This window comes from Sebastes fasciatus, chromosome 8 (assembly GCF_043250625.1).
Source record: "Sebastes fasciatus isolate fSebFas1 chromosome 8, fSebFas1.pri, whole genome shotgun sequence".
NCBI classification, from domain to species: Eukaryota; Metazoa; Chordata; class Actinopteri; order Perciformes; family Sebastidae; genus Sebastes; species Sebastes fasciatus.
The window spans coordinates 7267949-7287379 of NC_133802.1; the positions used below are offsets into that span (position 1 = coordinate 7267949).

At 40.7% G+C, this 19431-nt stretch overlaps 1 protein-coding gene across 4 annotated transcripts in view; it reads left to right on the top strand.

Moving 5' to 3' along the window:
* The first annotated feature begins 6091 nt into the window (after positions 1 to 6091).
* Positions 6092 to 19431, top strand: part of vps13d (vacuolar protein sorting 13 homolog D) — a 60545-nt gene continuing 47205 nt past the window's right edge. For 3 of the 4 annotated variants that reach the window (XM_074643041.1, XM_074643039.1, XM_074643040.1), the window contains exons 1-11: positions 6093 to 6623; positions 9076 to 9282; positions 9854 to 9931; positions 11590 to 11780; positions 13281 to 13361; positions 13506 to 13622; positions 14518 to 14622; positions 15669 to 15839; positions 17049 to 17149; positions 17358 to 17526; positions 19237 to 19338. In XM_074643041.1, coding sequence (XP_074499142.1) covers positions 9186 to 9282; positions 9854 to 9931; positions 11590 to 11780; positions 13281 to 13361; positions 13506 to 13622; positions 14518 to 14622; positions 15669 to 15839; positions 17049 to 17149; positions 17358 to 17526; positions 19237 to 19338 — 1212 coding nt within the window. In that variant the 5' untranslated portion in view covers positions 6093 to 6623; positions 9076 to 9185. Of the gene's footprint in view, positions 6624 to 9075; positions 9283 to 9853; positions 9932 to 11589; positions 11781 to 13280; positions 13362 to 13505; positions 13623 to 14517; positions 14623 to 15668; positions 15840 to 17048; positions 17150 to 17357; positions 17527 to 19236; positions 19339 to 19431 lie in introns of all 4 variants that reach the window. The other variant, XR_012594880.1, reaches the window with a different exon arrangement.

Sequence of the window (19431 nt, forward strand, 5' to 3'; positions counted from 1 at the left end):
ATGAGTGGAAGTGGATGGATGGTTGGATGGATATCTCAATTTGGACCAAAGTGGTGGACCGACTGACACAGCTATCCCTAAAGCCACACCGATAGAATGGCTATAAAGAAATCTAATTATTCAAAGTTTTTCTCAAAATGACTAATGTCAGGATTTCTATCATTGTTCCTGTGATAATCATGTTGCAAGATTATGAGCCACATTCATATTGTCCTTACACACAAATTTACACTTTACACAATAAATTGTGTAATACCCTGCATCTCGTGTGTATCGCTGTATGATGGTGTTTCCCATATGCTTCCTCCCGAGTGTGTGATTTAGAATGAACTAGTATCCTTTCAGGTGCTGGTGGGTGTGTTTGTAGGATGATGTGATGGCCCATCCAGATGTGGATGTCTGATAGTGGATCTGTGAGGTGGAACAGATGGCCCCTACTCCACTGTGGGCCTGCCCTGGATTATGTGGGGAAGTGACATAAGAGCCAGCCAATGGGTTTGGGGGTTTATTTGTGCCAGTGGTAGTGTAGTGAAGGATTCACATCTGCCAGGACTGTGGAGGGTTGCGGGGGGCTGGAGTGTGATGCTCTTGTTTTTATGATGCTCTTTCTTTGCGATATGTAGGCTAGTGGCAAAGGGCAGGGTTGAATTTTTAAAGAAAGGTCATAAAGGATCATTTCAGGGATTTCATTAAAAAACAATATTACAAATGTGAGTTTGAAGAAGCCTGTTTAAAGCTGACACAGTTTAGCAATGAATGATCCTTAGGGAGGATGCAAAGGAGACATGTTTTGTGTAATAACAGCAAAGTTCCATGATATAACAACGTTGTTATAACAAGACAGAGCTCCTGTCCCTCCCAGCTCATTGTGGTTGGAGAGATTACACTATGTTGTCTGAATGGATTAGTGTTCCCACTGCATTTAGCAGAGCTGATAAACTGCAGCGATGAAGCCAGGCCAGTAATTACACATGCAGATTTAAAAATATTGTTTCATCAGAAAAAGCAGATCGTACTGTGGTGATGTTTTTTTTGGCAGCAGACAGTACATTAAGATACTGTCACACTAGAGAGTTACAGAGCTATGGTAAATTAAAATTATGTTTGTTTTTTTCTATGAAATTTCCATTGAGAGGTGTTATGCTGTTTTTTGAAAAAAATACAGAAATACTTGCTATACGCTACATCCTGAATACGATGTGTGACCACTACCGCAAACGCAATGCAGTAGCTACTATTGAGGTCCCTGAGGTCTGAAAATCCCCCGGATACAGCCCTGGTTGTTGCAAATGTTGTGCAAGGTTAAACTTTTTTTTGCCGGACTATTCTTCATTGGCAACCCAGCTGCCCCAATCAAATGAATGAGGGGGCTTTGTTGTTGTTTTTTTCACACAGTTCTGTTGTCTGATAGAAAACACCCTTTTCTTGTTTCGTTATTTAACCAGGTAAAAGTCTTGTTGAGATATAAATCCTGTCTTCAAGAGAGACCTGGCCAAGAAGGCAGCATAAAAATTATGTTATAACAATAAGTACAATCAACCTTAAACAGACTAACTGTCACACACTACAAAATCATATAGACCATAGTTGCTTTTCATTGTCATTGGTCCAAGTTTACTTCCTGTCAGCTGCATTAACAAACATTGCAACAGGAAATACAAAGTGGCCTTTAGAATGTCAAGTTTGAAATGGTCAAATGGCTTCTCCTACCACTGCTATGATGAAACCTTCTTCTCTTCTCCTCCATCTGACACTCTGGTGGAGGCAGTAGCACTGCTAGCCCGGCAGATATCTCTGAGGGGATGTCAAGGCACCACCTAAAGCTCAACCTGGACAAGACCGGACAAGACTTAGATGTGTTTCTTCAGGGGAGAGGATGTCCACGACGAGACCTGTCCATCACTATTGACAATACTGTGATGATACCGATATATCATAATCATTTGAATTGTGTTTTTATGCAAATAACCACTATAGATGACAATAGCAGAGTACAGTACAGTACTGTGTACAGTACCATCCCTCCCCCCAAACATAGGGCTCCCACGGACACCACGGTGTGATTTGAACACTGCAATTTACCATGTATATAATATTTTTTATGTAAAATATATCGAACATTGAATGACATCAGATCTAGACCTGCAGTGCCAAGAGATGTGCAGAAAAGGGAACCCCCTTACGCCGGGGCCACACAGCGCGCATCATGCTCGCGTGACGGCAACGTCGCGTGTTGTTTTTTATTTCGGCGTCCATGTTAACAGATTAGAGTGGACACACTGCCCGCATGAGACGCACGTCAGACGTGCGTCTGACGTGCGTCTATTTTATAGAATAGAAGGCTCGCCTATTTTTCACGCTTGCCGCTTACCTCTCGGCTGCGTCTCCCAGCAGCAACAGACAGTGAAGGTGATCTATTGACAGTATATGAGCGAGATTACTACAGTTTCCATGTCTAGACATCTGTAGAATATGTCACTGACCATCAATATTTTACACTTCCTGTCTAGATTTCAAAATAAAAGTCCTCTAGCGTTTTTAGTGCACAGAATCATTCATTCATTAACACAATGCTTTTATTCTGAAATACTCTAAATAAAGCAGTTGTCTGCTTGCAGGTTTCCATCAAGTTAATATAGTACAGGCTTTTAATTATGTAAACACTGTAGTAGTCATATCAGAAACCCTACATATGCTATACATATAATAGACTGGGTTAATAGGTTATAAGAACATCAGGTGATAGTTGGCAGTATTTTTCCGATGCGCTCTCTCTCTCTCTCTCTCTCTCTCTCTCTCTCTCTCTCTCTCTCTCTCTCTCTCTCTCTCTCTCTCTCTCAACAAACACCACGTAACTTTATTGTTCTTTCTTTTAGAGGTGTTATTTAATTTTTTTAAAGATATTTAATAATAATTTTCGTTTTCTAAAGGTTAACAAATAACGAAACTGTTTATTTTGCTTTGTTTTATAATAATAAAAAAAAACACTTTACTTATATTTATCATTCTGAAATACTTCAGGTGTTTTTCTCCATCAAGGCACAGTTCAGCAACAAGGTGGTGAAAAGCTCCAAGTTGCCTGAGATGTCGGAACATCAGCATTTATAATGTAAATTGCTGTCCCGCCCCAGATGTAAATTAAGTCGTTTTCGATAAAAGCCGCAACCTGGAATGCTGTAGAACAGGAACCCGAAACCCCCTGGAAATGTTGTTTAAAACTGTGCCAGTCAAAGTGAAGAGGGATTGCTGTAGGCTCTCTCTTACTACTAATGTATTTATTTATTTTTTTGTATTAATATATAGCCCACAGAAATCCCTCTTCACTGTCAATGAAGAGGGATTTATATATATATATATATATATAGCCCATAGAAATCCCTCCTCACTGTCAGTGAAGAGGGATTTATATATATATATAAATCCCTCTTCACTGACAGAAAAGAGGGATTTATATGGGCTATATATTAATATTTATGTATGCATTTATTTGCTTGTTTTTAATAATATTTACAAATTACCACACAGTTCTTACCCTTTTTTGTCTTAAATAAATATAAATCACATTTATTATGAAGTTAAATGGCCATTAAAAGGCAAACTCTATGTAGAAAGAAAGGGCTGTCAGCAACAGCAAAAACACAGCTGACAGGTAGCTCCGAGACGCTCCCGAGACTTGGGTAACTCGCGTCTAGTGTGAACACCCTAGGTGGGCATGACGCGGCCACGACGTGACGCTGCCGTCAGGCGAGCCTGAAGCGCGCTGTGTGGCCCCGGCGTCAGTGCAACAGCGCCCCTCTGTGGAACAAACAACAACTACCGGAAGTGCTCATGTGGTGTTTATGGTCTCAGTTTTTTTTTGTCCAGTGCCTGTCCAAGAGTTAAATCATTCACATGATAACTTCCCAGAATAAGGTTAAATAGCCTACTGTTGCTTCTATTTAATATGCTCACCTCTATCAGCTAGGGGAAAAAAAATGTTTTAACTGTCGGATACTTAACTATCTCAACAAAATACTACGCAACTCTATTTTAACTTTTGTAAATATCAACAATACATTACATTGCAATGTTTTCAGCTGGTGCAGTTCTTTGTACCAGATAAAGCAGTTTCTAGATTGTATGTTATTGTATTGTGGAGACAGAGCAACATTTCCTGCTACAATGTAGCACATATGAAGAAATTAGGAAACATTCTTTACAAAAATTAAATGTAAACTCCAAGATTTTGATTCCATCTCTGACCAAAATAAAATCTACTTGGAGAAAATAGTGTCATCGCCATAGAAGTGCAGGATATGTCAGTGCATGTCACAGCCTGAGAGACAACCACAACAACAACACATAATAGATGTAACTCACACTCCGCCTTTTATTTACTCCTCTACTTTATGTTTTTTTTTTTTTTTCTACATTTATCCTTTGATATTGCAATATATTGTTATTCATTGTTTTTTAATTGTTTGTTTGTTTTATTGACACAACAATCATTAATGACATATATTGTTTTCTTCCATTTACATCAGTGGTCTCAAACTCAATTTACCTGGGGGCCGCTGGAGGCAGAGTCTGGGTGAGGCTGGGCCGCATCAGGTATTCCACAAAAAAAGCTTTGTTAAAAAAAAAACAATCTTCTCAAACGTCATTATTAACAGTTCTTTAACTTGAATGGGTTCTTCTGAACATGAACGGTTCTTCTGAACACGAACTGTCCTGAACATGAATGGAACATTGAAGAACATGAACGGTTCTTCTGAACATGGCCTCTATTGCGTCTCCCACTTTTCCTGAAATTGTCTGTGCTCGTCACCAACCTTTCTCTTCACTGCAGGCTTTGAAAAAGACATGATTGGGGCTGTGTGACAAGATATATATTCATTCCACTTGGTGTCACTCCGCAATAAAGTTGTGCCTGCTGTGTTTGTGTTGCTCTGCAATTACACCACCAAACCGCTAGTTGGCGGCGGCGTCTCTATGAGTTTCCTTCTTCTTCTTCTTCTTCTTGTACTACAAACAGAAACTGAGGGAGTTGGAGCTAATAACTGTTGAACCACAGAACTTTTACTGACATTACTGCAACGCCGAAAAGAGAAAATATATCTGAGTGGATTTGTGTGAACAAACATTGAAAAGATGGAGGCAGAGAGAAGTAGAACTTTCTGTGGTTGTCCGGGGTCCTGGCCGCTCAGCATCGCTGAGAGACTGGACCAATCACAGCTGTTGCGGTCTGCGTCGCCGGGACGTGTAGTTACATTTCTGGAGAGGTGCACGTCAGGCTACGGCGTCGATTCAACGCAGAAGTATAAATCAAGCTTTAATCAAGCTTATGCGATGTTACACGGGCGCCGCCATAGTTGTTGTGAAATGTTTCTCTGCTTGCATCAAGCCCGGCCGATTGCCCGCCCCCGGGAGCCATACACCCCAGTGTGATTGGTAGGTTCGTTCAGCTCGGGCTCGCGCAACAAAGGGACCTTCCACGGCAAACTGCCATTCACATAAAACTCGCGGGCCGAGGGCGCCTGGTTAGCTCAGTTGGTAAAGCGGGCGCCCATGTAACAAGACTTGGTCCTGACCGCGGCGGCTCGGGTTCGAATCCGGCCTGTGGCCCTTTCCGCATCCACTCTCTCTCTCCCCCCTTTCCAAGACTCTATCCACTGTCCTGTCAATAAAAATGCCCCCAAAAAAAAAACTTTATAAAAAAAAAAAAAAAAAAAATTTGCGGGCTGCACTAACATTAAACTTTCATATCAAGGTGGGGGCCACAAAATATCGTCTTGCGGGCCGCAATTGGCCCGCGGGCCGCGAGTTTGAGACCCCTGATTTACATGCATGTTCTTTTTAAATAGCTATATATTGTAATTTCTTAATGCATTGTATATATGTATATATATGTTTTTGTTTTTATTTTGTTCTTTTTTTATTTTCATTTATTATTGAATTGACGCTTTGGCAATATTGTTCACCTGACAGTCATGATCAATAAAGCAAATTGAATTGATTGTAACGTAAAACATATAACATAACTGAAATAACCGTTTTTCACGGTTTGACCTGAACACCGCACGAGAGGAACAGTTTGTTTTCGTCACATGACCGGAAGTGTGTGTTGGAGGTTCAGCGCTATTAGGAAGTGTGTCTGGTCTATTTACGATGCAGCGACACACAACTCTGAAGTCTCCAAATACAACAGCCGCCCCTGTACTCTGGGAGGATTAAGTATGTTTTTAATGAGCACACACGCTGCTGGTGTTGTCTTTGAGTCTTATTTATCGCCAGCTGTCTGTTGTTGTCTGTGAGTAACGTTACTCAACCTTCCCAAGCTAGTTTTAGCAAAGTGGCTAGTTAGCTAAGTAGGATCACAACCTTGCTCTGTCCGTCACCACAACCACGCAGAGCTGTCTGCTGTGTGACAGCTTTACAATAAACCCGCTGTCATTGTCACTAGTTAGTGACTGTCGGAGCACTGCCTGGCTGTCCACGGTGTGAGGTTCATGTAACGCTAACTGTCCCTGGAGTCCTCAGTGGTTTACACAAGAGATGACCACCTACTGACAGGCTGGCTGGCTGGCATGGATTCAGCAAGGCTGGGTCGATGAGGAGCTAGCAGACATCTGTCGTCCTTGGCGGTGAGTCAATGAGTTACACTGTAACGTTATATTCACCTTGTCTGGGTCTATGGTAGCTGGAGGTAAGGTCATGTTGCGATGCTGCTTTGACGCTATAACTTTATCTTAAAGGTCCCATATTATAAAAAGTGAAATTTTCATGTTTTTTTTATTATAAAGCAGGCGTAAGTCCTACATAAATACTGTGAAAGTATAGAAACACTCAATCCACACATCCTGTATTCAGAAGCTCTTCATTTGAAACAAGCTGTCCGGATTTCTGTCCATTTTTGATGTCACAAATATACAATAAAACAGTTTTAAACGTAATCATGCTAAATGTGTCCCTGTTTATTTCCTGTTGCAGTGTATGTGAATGTCATCAGCCTACAGGAAGTAAACATGGACCCAAGCTGTTGCCTAGCAACGCAATTCTGTTGCAATTCCGTCAAAATGCGCTAAAACTGAGCGTTTCAGACAGAGGGTAAATACAGCTATATCCGAGCAGACAGTATGAGGAAAATAAAGTTTTTTTTGAACATTACAGCATGTAAACATGTTCTAGTAGCAACACAAAATACAAGTATGAACCTGAAAATGAGACTAATATGGGACCTTTAAAGTTGCTGTCGCTCTGCCAACGTTAGATAAGTGAAGGCAGTCTTCATTAAGCCATTGAGTGTGATTAGACACCTTTATTTCTGTAACTAAGTAAGCTAACTGTAATGCTGTCATTGACACGACGTAACAGTTCAGTTTGGTGCCTGCCGCCAAATTGGTGCCAATTAAATGAGCTGTCATTAGGCAAGCATGAAATTAACATCTGCACACCTACCAAATACAGGATCATTTTTGGCTGGCGGGTAGAAATTTCAGGTCACCTGGCACTATGGCAGATAAGTATTTCTTACATTAAGAAATGTTATTTTAAAAAACGTTATTCATAAGTTAAAGGTGCTAAATGCAAAATTGAGAGTAAATCTATTGCCTCTCAGGCAGTGCACTGTGGCGGCCGCGAGCTAGCCTTGGGGCATGCAATGCACGGCTATGTCAACAAAGCACGGAGAACCTCCGATTACAACACACACAGAGGGAGAGTGACTTCATTCTCTGCTCAGGTAGACATTACTCCTCTATATCTTTACATAGACAATAGTTGTTTGCTGATATATTAATGCTCTGAATGTCGAATAGAGAACAGGGATTGAGGTTGCATGATATATTCCATATTTCCACTGTCGGGTACCACTTACTCAGTGTTTACAATTCTCAAGCGTTACACACATAGATTTCAGAAGTGGCAGACAACAAATTGAGTGGCTGGTAGAAATGTTAAGTGGCCTTTAACTTAAAAACTTAATTTCAGACCCTGTGTCTAGGTCATAAAAGTAAAAAGAATACCAGTTTAGAGATAACGTTATCTCTGAACATTACGTTACATTGCAATAAAAAACGTCACATGGACTGTAAAATAGCGTGGCTGTATTCAACGTTAGGACACAGGCATGTAACTGCCTCTTAGAACTTGACTGGAGTCGTCTTTGGTGTCCTCAGTCAGTAGGAATGACAATACTCCTAATGTCAATATCAGTGTAAACGGTAATAAGCAGTATAATAAGGTTTTATTAGGCAGTTGCCTTGTGTCTTGTATAATGACATGTATCGACCAACTAATAATTCTTTAAAGTCACACTGAAGCATGTACTTACTAGGGGTGTAAGAAAATATTGATACACATGAGTATCATGATATTATGTTGTGTGATACTGTATCGATTCTCCAAAACACTGTATTGATTTTTTATTAACCTCTTAAAAAGCTGACGGCCTGCCATAAGGCCCGACCACTATTCTGTCTTTCGGAGGTAATAGAAGGCTCAGTTTTTAAGCTAGATTGAAGTGGCCTCATATGAAACTAGTAAACCTAAGGAATCCATTGGTACCAACCACGTCATACTAGCTTGTCGCGAAGGAGACTAAAAATTACGCTTAAGTTTGGTGAGGAAAAACTGGCATGGTGATTCTCACAGGGGTCCCCTTGGCGTCTGACCTCAAGATATGTGAATGAATGTGAGTTCTATGGGTACCCACGAGTCTTTGGGGCAAAACAAACATGTAGTTGTTGCATGCAGTATACATTTGTTTTTGCCTATTCTTAAATGGTGTCTTTCTGGTGTGTTCTTTATACAATGACAGTTTCCCTCAAATTAAATTGACAAAAATCGCAATACATGGCCTTGCTTACAGTATCGCAGTATATTGAATCATTACCCAAGTATCATGATACTTATCGTATCGCCAGATTCTTGCCAATACACAGCTCCAGTACTTGTGGCTATGAACAAAGAAACTTTTTCAAATGCTCGATTTTAGAATGGACTTTGATGCAGATGATGGCTCACCCATACAGGAGAACAGAGTTTAATGAGGACAGAGTTTTCATCTTAATAAAACATATCTCCTGTGTTTATTAGGCATTGGACACCTCCCCTTGTGAGGGCTACAACCGAGAGGGTCGTGCTTTTCATCGTCACAATTTCCTCCCACACCTTGGAGTAGCTCTCATCATCCCTGAGCCACCAGGATGTTGGAGGGCCTTGTTGCCTGGGTGCTAAACACATACCTGGGAAAATATGTCAGCAACCTGAACACAGATCAGCTCTCCATCGCCCTTCTGAAAGGTAATTACACATGCATCTATATTTCTGGTCACTTCAAATGATTGCTGGTTGTTTTATAATTTACGTTTTCCTTCATCCTCTTTCTTCCTTTCCTTCTCATCCTGAATTGTGTTATACTGACAGGTTTTTCTATTATTTTGTCCACCCCATTTATGTCATTAAGGGTAGACTAAATAACACAAGCACCTCTATCTATAAGACAATACAGTTCAACAGGACCACAAACTTAATCCTCCGAATATGATCATACAGTTGAATCAACATCTCTCTAAAACAAACTAAACATTATAACCTTCATGAAGGGAGGATTTATTGTATTAGACTGCATTAGTTTTAGCTAGGTGTACCTAAGAAACTGGCAACAAAGTGTATGTCATAGTAGGAACTGTGTTAAGACATTTAAAACCAGTGGTATAATCCTTTACACTGGAACAATCATTTGCTCACTGTGTAACACACACTTATAACCAATTTTAATCGGTTGAAATTGAAATCTTCGACACCTGTTGGGAAAATGAGGCAGCCCAAGCTTGGTAAAGACGGTGTTTGTCTGTTTCCTGTCGTTCTTCAGGTGCAGTGGAGCTGGAGAACCTCCCTCTGAGGAAAGATGCCCTCCGAGAGTTTGACCTGCCGTTTGAAGTTAAAGCAGGTGAGACGCACTGACTGATGACCTCACAAAGTTTAAACACAACTAACTCGCCTTTAAGAGCAGTCAGCAGTCAGACCATCAGCATGAGGCAACAACACCAACTCAACATCACCGACACAAAACACTCCAGCAGAGAGAACAATGCTACCAGTATACTAACGCAGATATCATCTGGAGTACTTTATACCTGCAGGACTGATGCAGTACTTCAATAGAGAAACTTTCCTGTCTATCAAACACTTTATTCAGATTTTGCACTGTTGTGTTGTTATTAAGAAGATATTTTACAGATATATTGACATATTAAAGTGGACTAAAGTGGAATTGGGGACTGCTCTTAAAGGCGAGGCACATTTACTGTATGTCTGAACTGTATTTTCCCTCAGATAACTGTGCAGGAGTTGTATGCTTAAATTAATGAGATTTTTTTTTTTTTTGTGGTTAAAGACAACGTTTTTGAGCTGAAGCGCAAGTAATAAGTTTTACTTTGATAAAGATTAAACATGACAATTAAATTTAGTCTTTGTTTTTAATTGATAACTGCTGATCAACAAATCAAACTATTTGTAGCCTATAGGGGCAAGTAACATTTACGGTGTTTTATATTGTGCCTGAAAATAGAAGATAGCAAAATGTTTGGTGAATAAAGCAGAGCAGAGTTCTGCAACGTGTTTAATTTTGATGAACTAAACTCAACAAAGTGTCTACTTTCAAATTCTATTGTCAGTTAGAAATGTCTTAAAAAGGTCAGTTCATCCAAATCACAAACATCCTACAGATGGGTGACAAATGTAAAGGACAAGCCAATATGCAGAATGTTAGGAAGGTATTTGTTCCACCACAAGCCTCTACTAACAAACTGAATGTGGATTTTCCTGTCTGGTGACGTGTGCTCTAATGTAAAGACGGAGGAACAGCATTCTTCATCGTACATGGCTGCTTTCACAGCTGAAATGAAATGAGTCTGAGTGAGTTCTGAAGGGAAAGTCAGGGAGTTTGATTTGAAAAAGAGAAACATCAATGCTGGAGACAAATAAGGACTCCTGGAAGCCAATGGAAATAATCCTAATATAGATATTCTCCAGCATTGATCTGTAACATTGTTGTGGCTCTAGATGTAACAGATATTATCTGCATTTGGCCCGGCTCCAGTCTTTTGGCTTGTTTATGCCAAAGCCACCCTTGCTTCCTCTGAAGGTGGCTGGGACTACCTCGGAGCCTGAGCAGCATCGCCCTCTATGGGCGTAAATGACAAAGTGAAGCTCCCCATCAGCACCTGAATGAACAATTCACGGTGACCCGCACAATACCATGAGTCCTGTGACCCAAAAGTCGAACAGGCTGGCATCGAGGTCAGAACAGGACGAAAGTGGAGGGCGGCTGTGGCATGATGAGGCTCGGCTATAAGGCACAGCGTGTTGGTAGGCACGGTGACTCGCGTTTTATAAAAATCACTTTTTTAAAATGTCAATACAACCCTTCTAGCACAAGATTAAAGAGATTATCCAAAAACATCTGCGGAAACTTTACAAATGCTCTCTTACCTGGCTTAAAAAAATACCTGATTTGCATCTTATTTCAACAAAAATGGCCTACGTGCTCGTACTCAGGCTGTGTTTCCTCTAGTGTGATCCATGCGTCCTCTTGTCTTTCACCAGGCTTCATTGGAAAGATTACCCTCCAGATCCCTTTCTACCGGCCTCACAGTGACCCATGGGTCATCTCCATGTCCCAGCTCAACCTGATCATCGGCCCCGCCCAGCTGCAGGAATATGATGGAGAGAAGGAGAGAGAGGAGGAGAGAGAGCGCAAAACACGCCTCCTCAAGGCCCTCGAAGACAAATTCAAAGTAGGTGGATCAACACTACGGATTCTAAAATGTGCTTTTTGTTTGTCCCACCTGTGGTTAGGATTAAAAATAACAACATCCTCCCTCATTTTGTATCCATCCAGCAGTTAACTTCTCTGGTCTCTAATGAGCATTACAGCCTCAGAGTGATGCTGGAGTAGCTACATGCTTGTGCAACATATACATTTTTTTGTGCTGCATGTCACTTTACACAAACACAATTTATTTATGTTTCTTAACTATTATTTCTGGTGTTCTCACGATGATTTTAACCTCTGTTGGTTGGACGAACCCGGTACCGTGTCCGGCTGAGCTTTGTGTTAAAACACCGCCTTTAAAAACTTCATAAAATCCTGTGGTGGTCTTTTTTCCAAATTGTTTTCTAAAAGACGAGGCCTCAATGATTTCAATATTTGAGTTACAAAACCAACATATTGAATGTACATACTTGACTTTGGATTCTTTTTTGTTATCTTTTTTACATTGTTATTGATCTTATTTGTTATTATCTAAGTTTTACTTGATTATATTTCATTATTATAACAAAACTACTCCATTTGGAGTCAAAATTATACAATTTAGTTGACTTTTTATTGATTTTATACTTTGCACAATGGTAGAATGTGATGATGCACAGGGTAAATGTCATGGCCAAAGGCTCCATTGTGTGCACATAGCCTCCTGTAGTGGATATCAGTAGTATTTTATAGCCAGATTCCCTTTCAAGAGGTAGAAAACCCATTTGGCACACTTTGGGTATCCAAATGGCCAAATGGAGAGTCTGCCTGGTCCTGTCCTCACTAAAACCTTTGTAGAATCTATGTGCTTTGTGTTATTTGTATCTGCTTTGGCACAGTTGTAGTCAAGGAGTCGCTGAATGAATTCAGTGGCATCTCTGTGCATGGCATCATTATATAATGGTGTTATCCACTGTCTTATCTAGAAAACATTTTAGGCTAGATAAAAATGTAAATTATTTTTGGACCATCACAATTTACTCAGGCATAGTGACAGTCATGATGTTACTTACACTGGGGATGAATTCTCTGAGGTCTTACCTATCCATAGAGACCAATATCATGCATATAGACCTGGTAGTTGTGGAGCTATTCTTGATTTATTTTGGGTATGTCTGTCTAGGCGAACCACACCTTCCAGCACCCTAGGGCTTAAGATGTTAAATCTGAGACAAAGAGAGCACCGATATCAGATGGTTCTTGTAGCAGCATAAAGTGTTTACGTGTCAGAAAAAAAGAATCCCTGATTCCCACTTAGGAAAACGGATGGCTTTACCTAAATCAAATAATGGAATTGAATAATGCATCTTGGCCTACTCTGTGTCCGTTGCCACCTTCACTTATTTTATCGTGTCTAACTTCAATTCTTCTCTCTCTACTAACTTACATTTTTTATCTTTTAACTTCTTTGTGATTGCTGACAGTGTATGTACTGTATGTGTACTGAATATATACATAAATAGTATGTGTTTGGCTCTTCCAGAGTGAGTGTGAACAGAGAGGAGAGTCTTACTGGTATTCCGTCACTGCCTCAGTGGTCACCAGGATTGTGGAAAACATTGAGGTAAGCCATCCTACATCAGATACTAGAGCTGGGAGTGTGTCAAAACAACGCATATGTTGTATGCATCAGTTCAATCAATACCCCCGGGGTGGTTGTTATTGTTAAGTCACAGTCTCAACTTTGATTTTTCTGGCTTCTGTGTAGCTGAAGATCCAAGATGTGCATCTTCGATTTGAGGATGACGTCTCCAACCCAGAGAAACCCTTTTCCTTTGGGGTTTGCATCAACAACGTTTCTGCTCAGAACCCCTCCAAAGAGACGGTGAGTGTTCACTCAAAGTTATTTTAGACTTCATTCTGTTTCATTTACACTTTTAGTAAATAAGAAGAAGTTAAAGTTTATTCATATTCATGAGAACAGGTGCTATAGTGGTCCAATTTAATTTTTTAACCAAAAAAAACAAACATTTCTTTAAAGCTCCGCTTTGTGTTCTCAAACTCTGCCCGGCTGGCACTCGCGTTTCCACCATGGAGGTATTCCATTATTCCACTGTTGTCTTCCTGCAACACGTCACATCTGAGCGAGACTCTTTCCATAATGTCAGACACTTCTAATAACAATCAGAGCCTGTCATGGCAAAAACAAGCACTTTTAGTGGACGTAAATGACGGTGCCAGCTTGCCCCAATAGGATTGCATTGCAGCCCGTGAACAGCTGCCGTCTACAGCTCTCTCCCTCAATACTGGACCAATTTCAGAAATCGTTGTCTCTATTAGTCAGTTGAGACAAAAACATGCAAATGTAAATCCAATTTTATTGTCACACATTGTACGTAGCACAGTACAGCATACAGTGAAATTTAGTTTGGGTGGTGGATGCCTTGCTCAAGGTCACCACGGCAGTGCCCAGGACGCAAACTGGCACCTCTCCAGCTACAAGTCCACACTCCAGATTTGGTCCGTGTGGGGACTTGAAGCGGAGACATTCCGGTTCCCGAGCCAAGTCCCTAAGGACTGAGCTACCGCCGCCCGAGACACGGGAAAATAGGGTCCAGGTTGAAAAATACTGAAGTTACCCTTTTAATATTTAATATACATTGTTGTTAAGAATAATTAAATAAATAAATAATGCTACACTATTTTTATATTGTAATTGATCCAGGACTACCACAGGTCTTTGCTTTAAAGGTTAACAAGGATTTTATTTGTATTTGCAGATCCAGAAGCTCCTCCGACAAAAGCAGCTGGAGATAGAGGACTTCAGCGTCTACTGGGATACAGAGTGTGAAATGCTGGGAAAGCTTCCCCTAAATCAGATCCAGGTCAGACACACGGTGACCTTTAACCTTAGTTCTGAACTTCACACTGAGTTAACCACTTCACTTTTCTTTTAGACAAGGTTCATCCTAATTTATACCTGAGCAGACTGAACCGTACGACTAGCGCAATAGAGACATTCCTGTTACTCGACACACACAGCACTGAATGATAGTGATTTCTTGTTTGTACTTAGGGTTAAAAGTGACTTGTACTTCCATGCGTATTTAATCATTTAATGCCCATCCATACCTGGAGATTTTCAGTAATGAATGATATCATGGATCATAAAATCAATGCTGCTTGGTAGGGCTGTGTATTGGCATGAATCTGGCGGTATGATACGTATCATGATACAGGGGTAACGATTCAATATATTGCGATATATTGCGATTTCTTTTTTTTATTTAATTTTAGGAAAACTGTAATAGTATAAAAAACACACCAGAAATTTTAGAATAGGCAAAAACAACAAATGGATATTGCATGCAAAAAAATACATGTTTTTTTGCCCCAAACTGCCTGGGATTATCATAACGTGGGCATGTCTGTAAAGGGGAGACTTGTGGGTACCTATAGAACCCATTTTCATTCACATATCTTGAGGTCAGAGGTCAAGGGACCCCTTTGTAAATCACCATGCCAGTTTTTCCTCGCAAAAATATAGCGTAAATTTAGAGAAGTATTTAGCTAGTATGACATGGTCTAGTTTTATGTGAGACCGTATAACATATATCTTCACTCTAGCTTTAAAACTGAACCCACTACAATGTCGGAAAGATCGAATAGCGGCCGGGCCTGATGGCGGGCCGTCAGGCTTTTAGAGGTTAATAAAAAATCAATACAGTGTTTTTTTGAGAAACGATACAGTATTGCATAACATAATATCATGATACTCGTGTATCGATATTTTCTTACACCCCTACTGCTTGGTGGAGCACTTGTACTGTAAGACCTGTGGAACCTGCCAATTAGACCTCCTCTTGGCTTTATCTCCAGCACAAGAGATAAAGCTCCATATGAATAGTCTGATTGTTTTGTAACCGTACAGGATGCGATGACCGAGTGCATGCAGAGCCGTGAGCATCAGTACATCTTCGAACCAGTGTGTGCCTCCGTGCTGCTCAGAAGAAACGCCTCAAAGGAGCCTCTGAGGTCCCGACACACCCCACGGATCGAAGGCCAAGTTCAGCTGGAGCCCATGTCCTTACGCCTGTCACAGGTCTGTATGATCACCCAAGCTAATGTGATTACGCTTGGGCCAAACTGCCCGTGTGAGCAGTGCGTGACTGCTGGTAATGTGTTCAGTTATGTGTGTGTGTGTGTGTCTGTCTGTCTTGTCTGCAGCTAATCTCGCATACTGTACTGATATTTTCTGTGCTCCTTTATGACTGTATGCTCAAGGAGCATCAAGCGATCAACAGCTGCTTCAGTAGCAAAACACATTTCCGGCAGTTGGCGAGGCTAAAAACAAGCCTTACCTTGTCTGTCGCAGGCCACATTTTGGCCTTTGTCGTGGCTGAATAACTGACATCCATAGTAAAGTTCGGTCTTACATTGCAGCATATGACCAATCACAAACATGGACAAGTCTACTGTCGGCAGAGCTGCATATTATACAAACCAAGAGTAAACTATAATATTAGACAAATACAAAGAATTTAAACACACAATCCAGACTAAAAGTAACACAGTTGAAGTTGCTAAATGCAGGAAGGACAGCTGGCAAAAGAAAGAATTGCAGATGTGTGAATGCGTAAATTAACAGACTTATTAATTTAACAGAATACTCAAAGTCAGTCGTCTAGATGTGACAGTGATATATAAATAGCTTTCGAAACAGAAAGGAGGAATAGATTACACGTATCATATTATAGCTTTTAACAAAGTTGTGGCGTGTGCCTATTTCATCTTTCTTTCAGCTGCGTCCTCTACTCCGGCGGTGTGAAACGGACTTGAGAGCAAGTAAAAATATAAATATAAAAACATAATTCAAAACGATAAGCACCCACAGCATACAGCCAGCTGTCCTTCCTGCATTTGTCAGTTTAAACTGTGTTACTTTTAACCTGGATTATGACTGTAACTTCTTCGTATTTGTGTAATATTATCATACAATCTGAACACCAAGCTCTGATTGGTCAGTAGGCGGTGCTTTTATACGAGTTGATTTCTTATCTGGAACATAACCTGCTCCAGAGCAGGTTAGCTGTTCAGCACAAGTTACCATGGCGATCTACCCCGGTAAGAAGTGAACCACCGTCGTAGGACGGAAAACCCTGAAGTTACCTCGATAACCCCAAATCCTGCTTCGTAGTACAGGCCTCTCGTAGAGATCTGCACTCTACTGAGTTGACTTTTCCAGTTATCTTATTTAACAGGAGCATGCAGACAGAGCAGTGACTGAATGTGTATGTTTGTTCTCTTGTAGGTCCAGTACCAGCAGATCATGGCATTCCTTAAAGAGCTGGACCGTCGGGAGAGAGAGATGCTTTACCGAAAGTGGAGACCAAAAGTACCAATTTCTGGGAGGTAAATTCACACTTATTTTATCGTGGGTCTGACTTTCTTACACTTGCAAACTTCTTCGGACACAAAATCTGATTCAGACTCTGTTTCTCAGAGTGAAACTGAATTTCACTGCCACATGCCACATCACATTTCACCACTCATATTGTTATATACCTTTGATTCCTTGAATCAGATTTGAGCCTGTAACGTTGATTTCTTTGCCCTGCAGCTGCCGACAGTGGTGGATGTTTGCCATCCAGGCTAACCTGAGTGAAATCAGGGAGCAGCGGCGGCGAGGCAGCTGGAACTTTGCCCTGCACCGGGCGCGAGATGCCCAGACCTACACCAGCCTCTACTTCAGGAGGCTCAAAGGAATCCCACTGAGTCCCCAGGAAGAGGTACTGCACTGTAACACAGACATGATGCATCAGCAAACATTTAAGTAAATATATGGCTCGTATCCTTAAACATAACCCAAATATCGAGTCTGAACAACCAAGCCTAACTAACATTGATGTTATATTGTCCCTCATATTCCCTTTATTTTACTAATAGAACTCCTAAAACAGTCTGATTTACCAATATCACAAATAGGATGCACACAGGTTCCTAAGCTTTTCCACCTAGAGTTGTAGAGTTTAGTTAAGTTTTTTTTTTTTTAAATAATGGATAGACCCAAGTTGGGTTGCAAAATGATTCAAGTTGGAAACTTTCCATGGGAATTAACAAGAATAAAATGGAAATATAGGAGTTATTTGCTCAGTCTGTGTTTACCATATCAAATGCAGATATAAACAAACCATAAGCAGACAAAATTGTAAACCTTTCTAATACAAATTAATAAGTCAACAATTTAATTTAGTTTAACTTAAATTTGTCCATCTACATTGGCTCCACACATCAGATGGTGCATGTGGCATTTGTTCTGTAAAGATGAGGATTAAAAGCTAGCGAAAAGCACTAATGCAATGCCATGTGCAGATAAATAGCTAAGCGTTTTTTTCTTAACCCTCGTGCTGCGTTCCAGACGACTCGGAACTCGAAAATTTCCAACCTCTTACTAGAAAAAGTGCAAAGGAATGCCACTCAGAGTCTGCTCTGAGTTTGCTCTCGCTGGTGGGTGGTGCTTGGTATTTCCTCAACTGATCTCAACATGGCGGCCGGTTCACAAATTTTCTCATTTTACAGCTAAACGGTACACTAAATATATATTTCTGAATACATTTTATGCAAGAAATAGGCATTACGGTAACAGAATATTGATTCATATTCGTTTGATCGGAGTGATTGACAGCTGCTCAGAGACGGTAAGGCTCCAGGTCGGCTCTGATTGGTTGTTTTCCTTCGGCCTATGAAATCTTGCAGATGCCATTAGGAGCAACGGACACAGAGGCACATGATTTTTTTCAGAAGACCTGTCTCATGCACTACTGTCAGGATATAGTGACCGTTTTATAAAAATAACTTTTTTTAATCATATTTGCTCCAATTCCACCTACTGCTGCTTTAAACACGTTCACACCTCATAAACAGATACTCAGAAGCTTTCTAGTGCTGTAATGATAACTTGATTAATGCAGTACTTGATCAGCAGCAAATAATTTGCAGCTAATTCATTTTTTAAGTCATTTTCTTTTTAGCAAAAATGCCAAAAATCTAGAGAAGAGAGAGAAGTTCAAACCCTGGCTCCTTTCTCACCTCTGCACAGCTGACCGATCACAGCGTGAAACGGGCGTGAATGTTGGATTGATGGTTTCGGAAAGGTTACAAAAATTGTCAGATGCAACACCTCCTTAATATGACATCAGAAAGGTGTGGAGGGAGGGCGTTTCCGAAGCTATTCGAACATCCGACAAGCAGTTCTGATGAAGCATATTAGCAGCTTAAAGGTCACCACACCAACCTCATTATCCAGCTTTATTCCCCTCATATTTACATAATGTCTGAGCCGTCCTCAAGTACACGAATAGTTACACCCAATAACTGTGTTTGTCAGTATTTTCCACATGCTGTGATGCACTAAGGTAATCCCAGTTTGGTATTTTGAGATGATGCAACACGCTTACAAACACACATCGCTGACGTTTGAGCTTGTCTTCATCACCTAGGATGAGCTGGAGCGAGTGGAAGAGGAGCAGACGTTAGAGGAGCTGCAGAGCCTCCGAGAAATTGTCCACGACTGGTTTCGAAAGCAGGAAGAGATCGCAGAGGTGAGATGAGATGATTCACACATATGTTGCTCAGTGGTGTATAAAATTAAAATTCCATCACATCAGTGGTCTTTGTGGCCCTTGTAGGAAGAG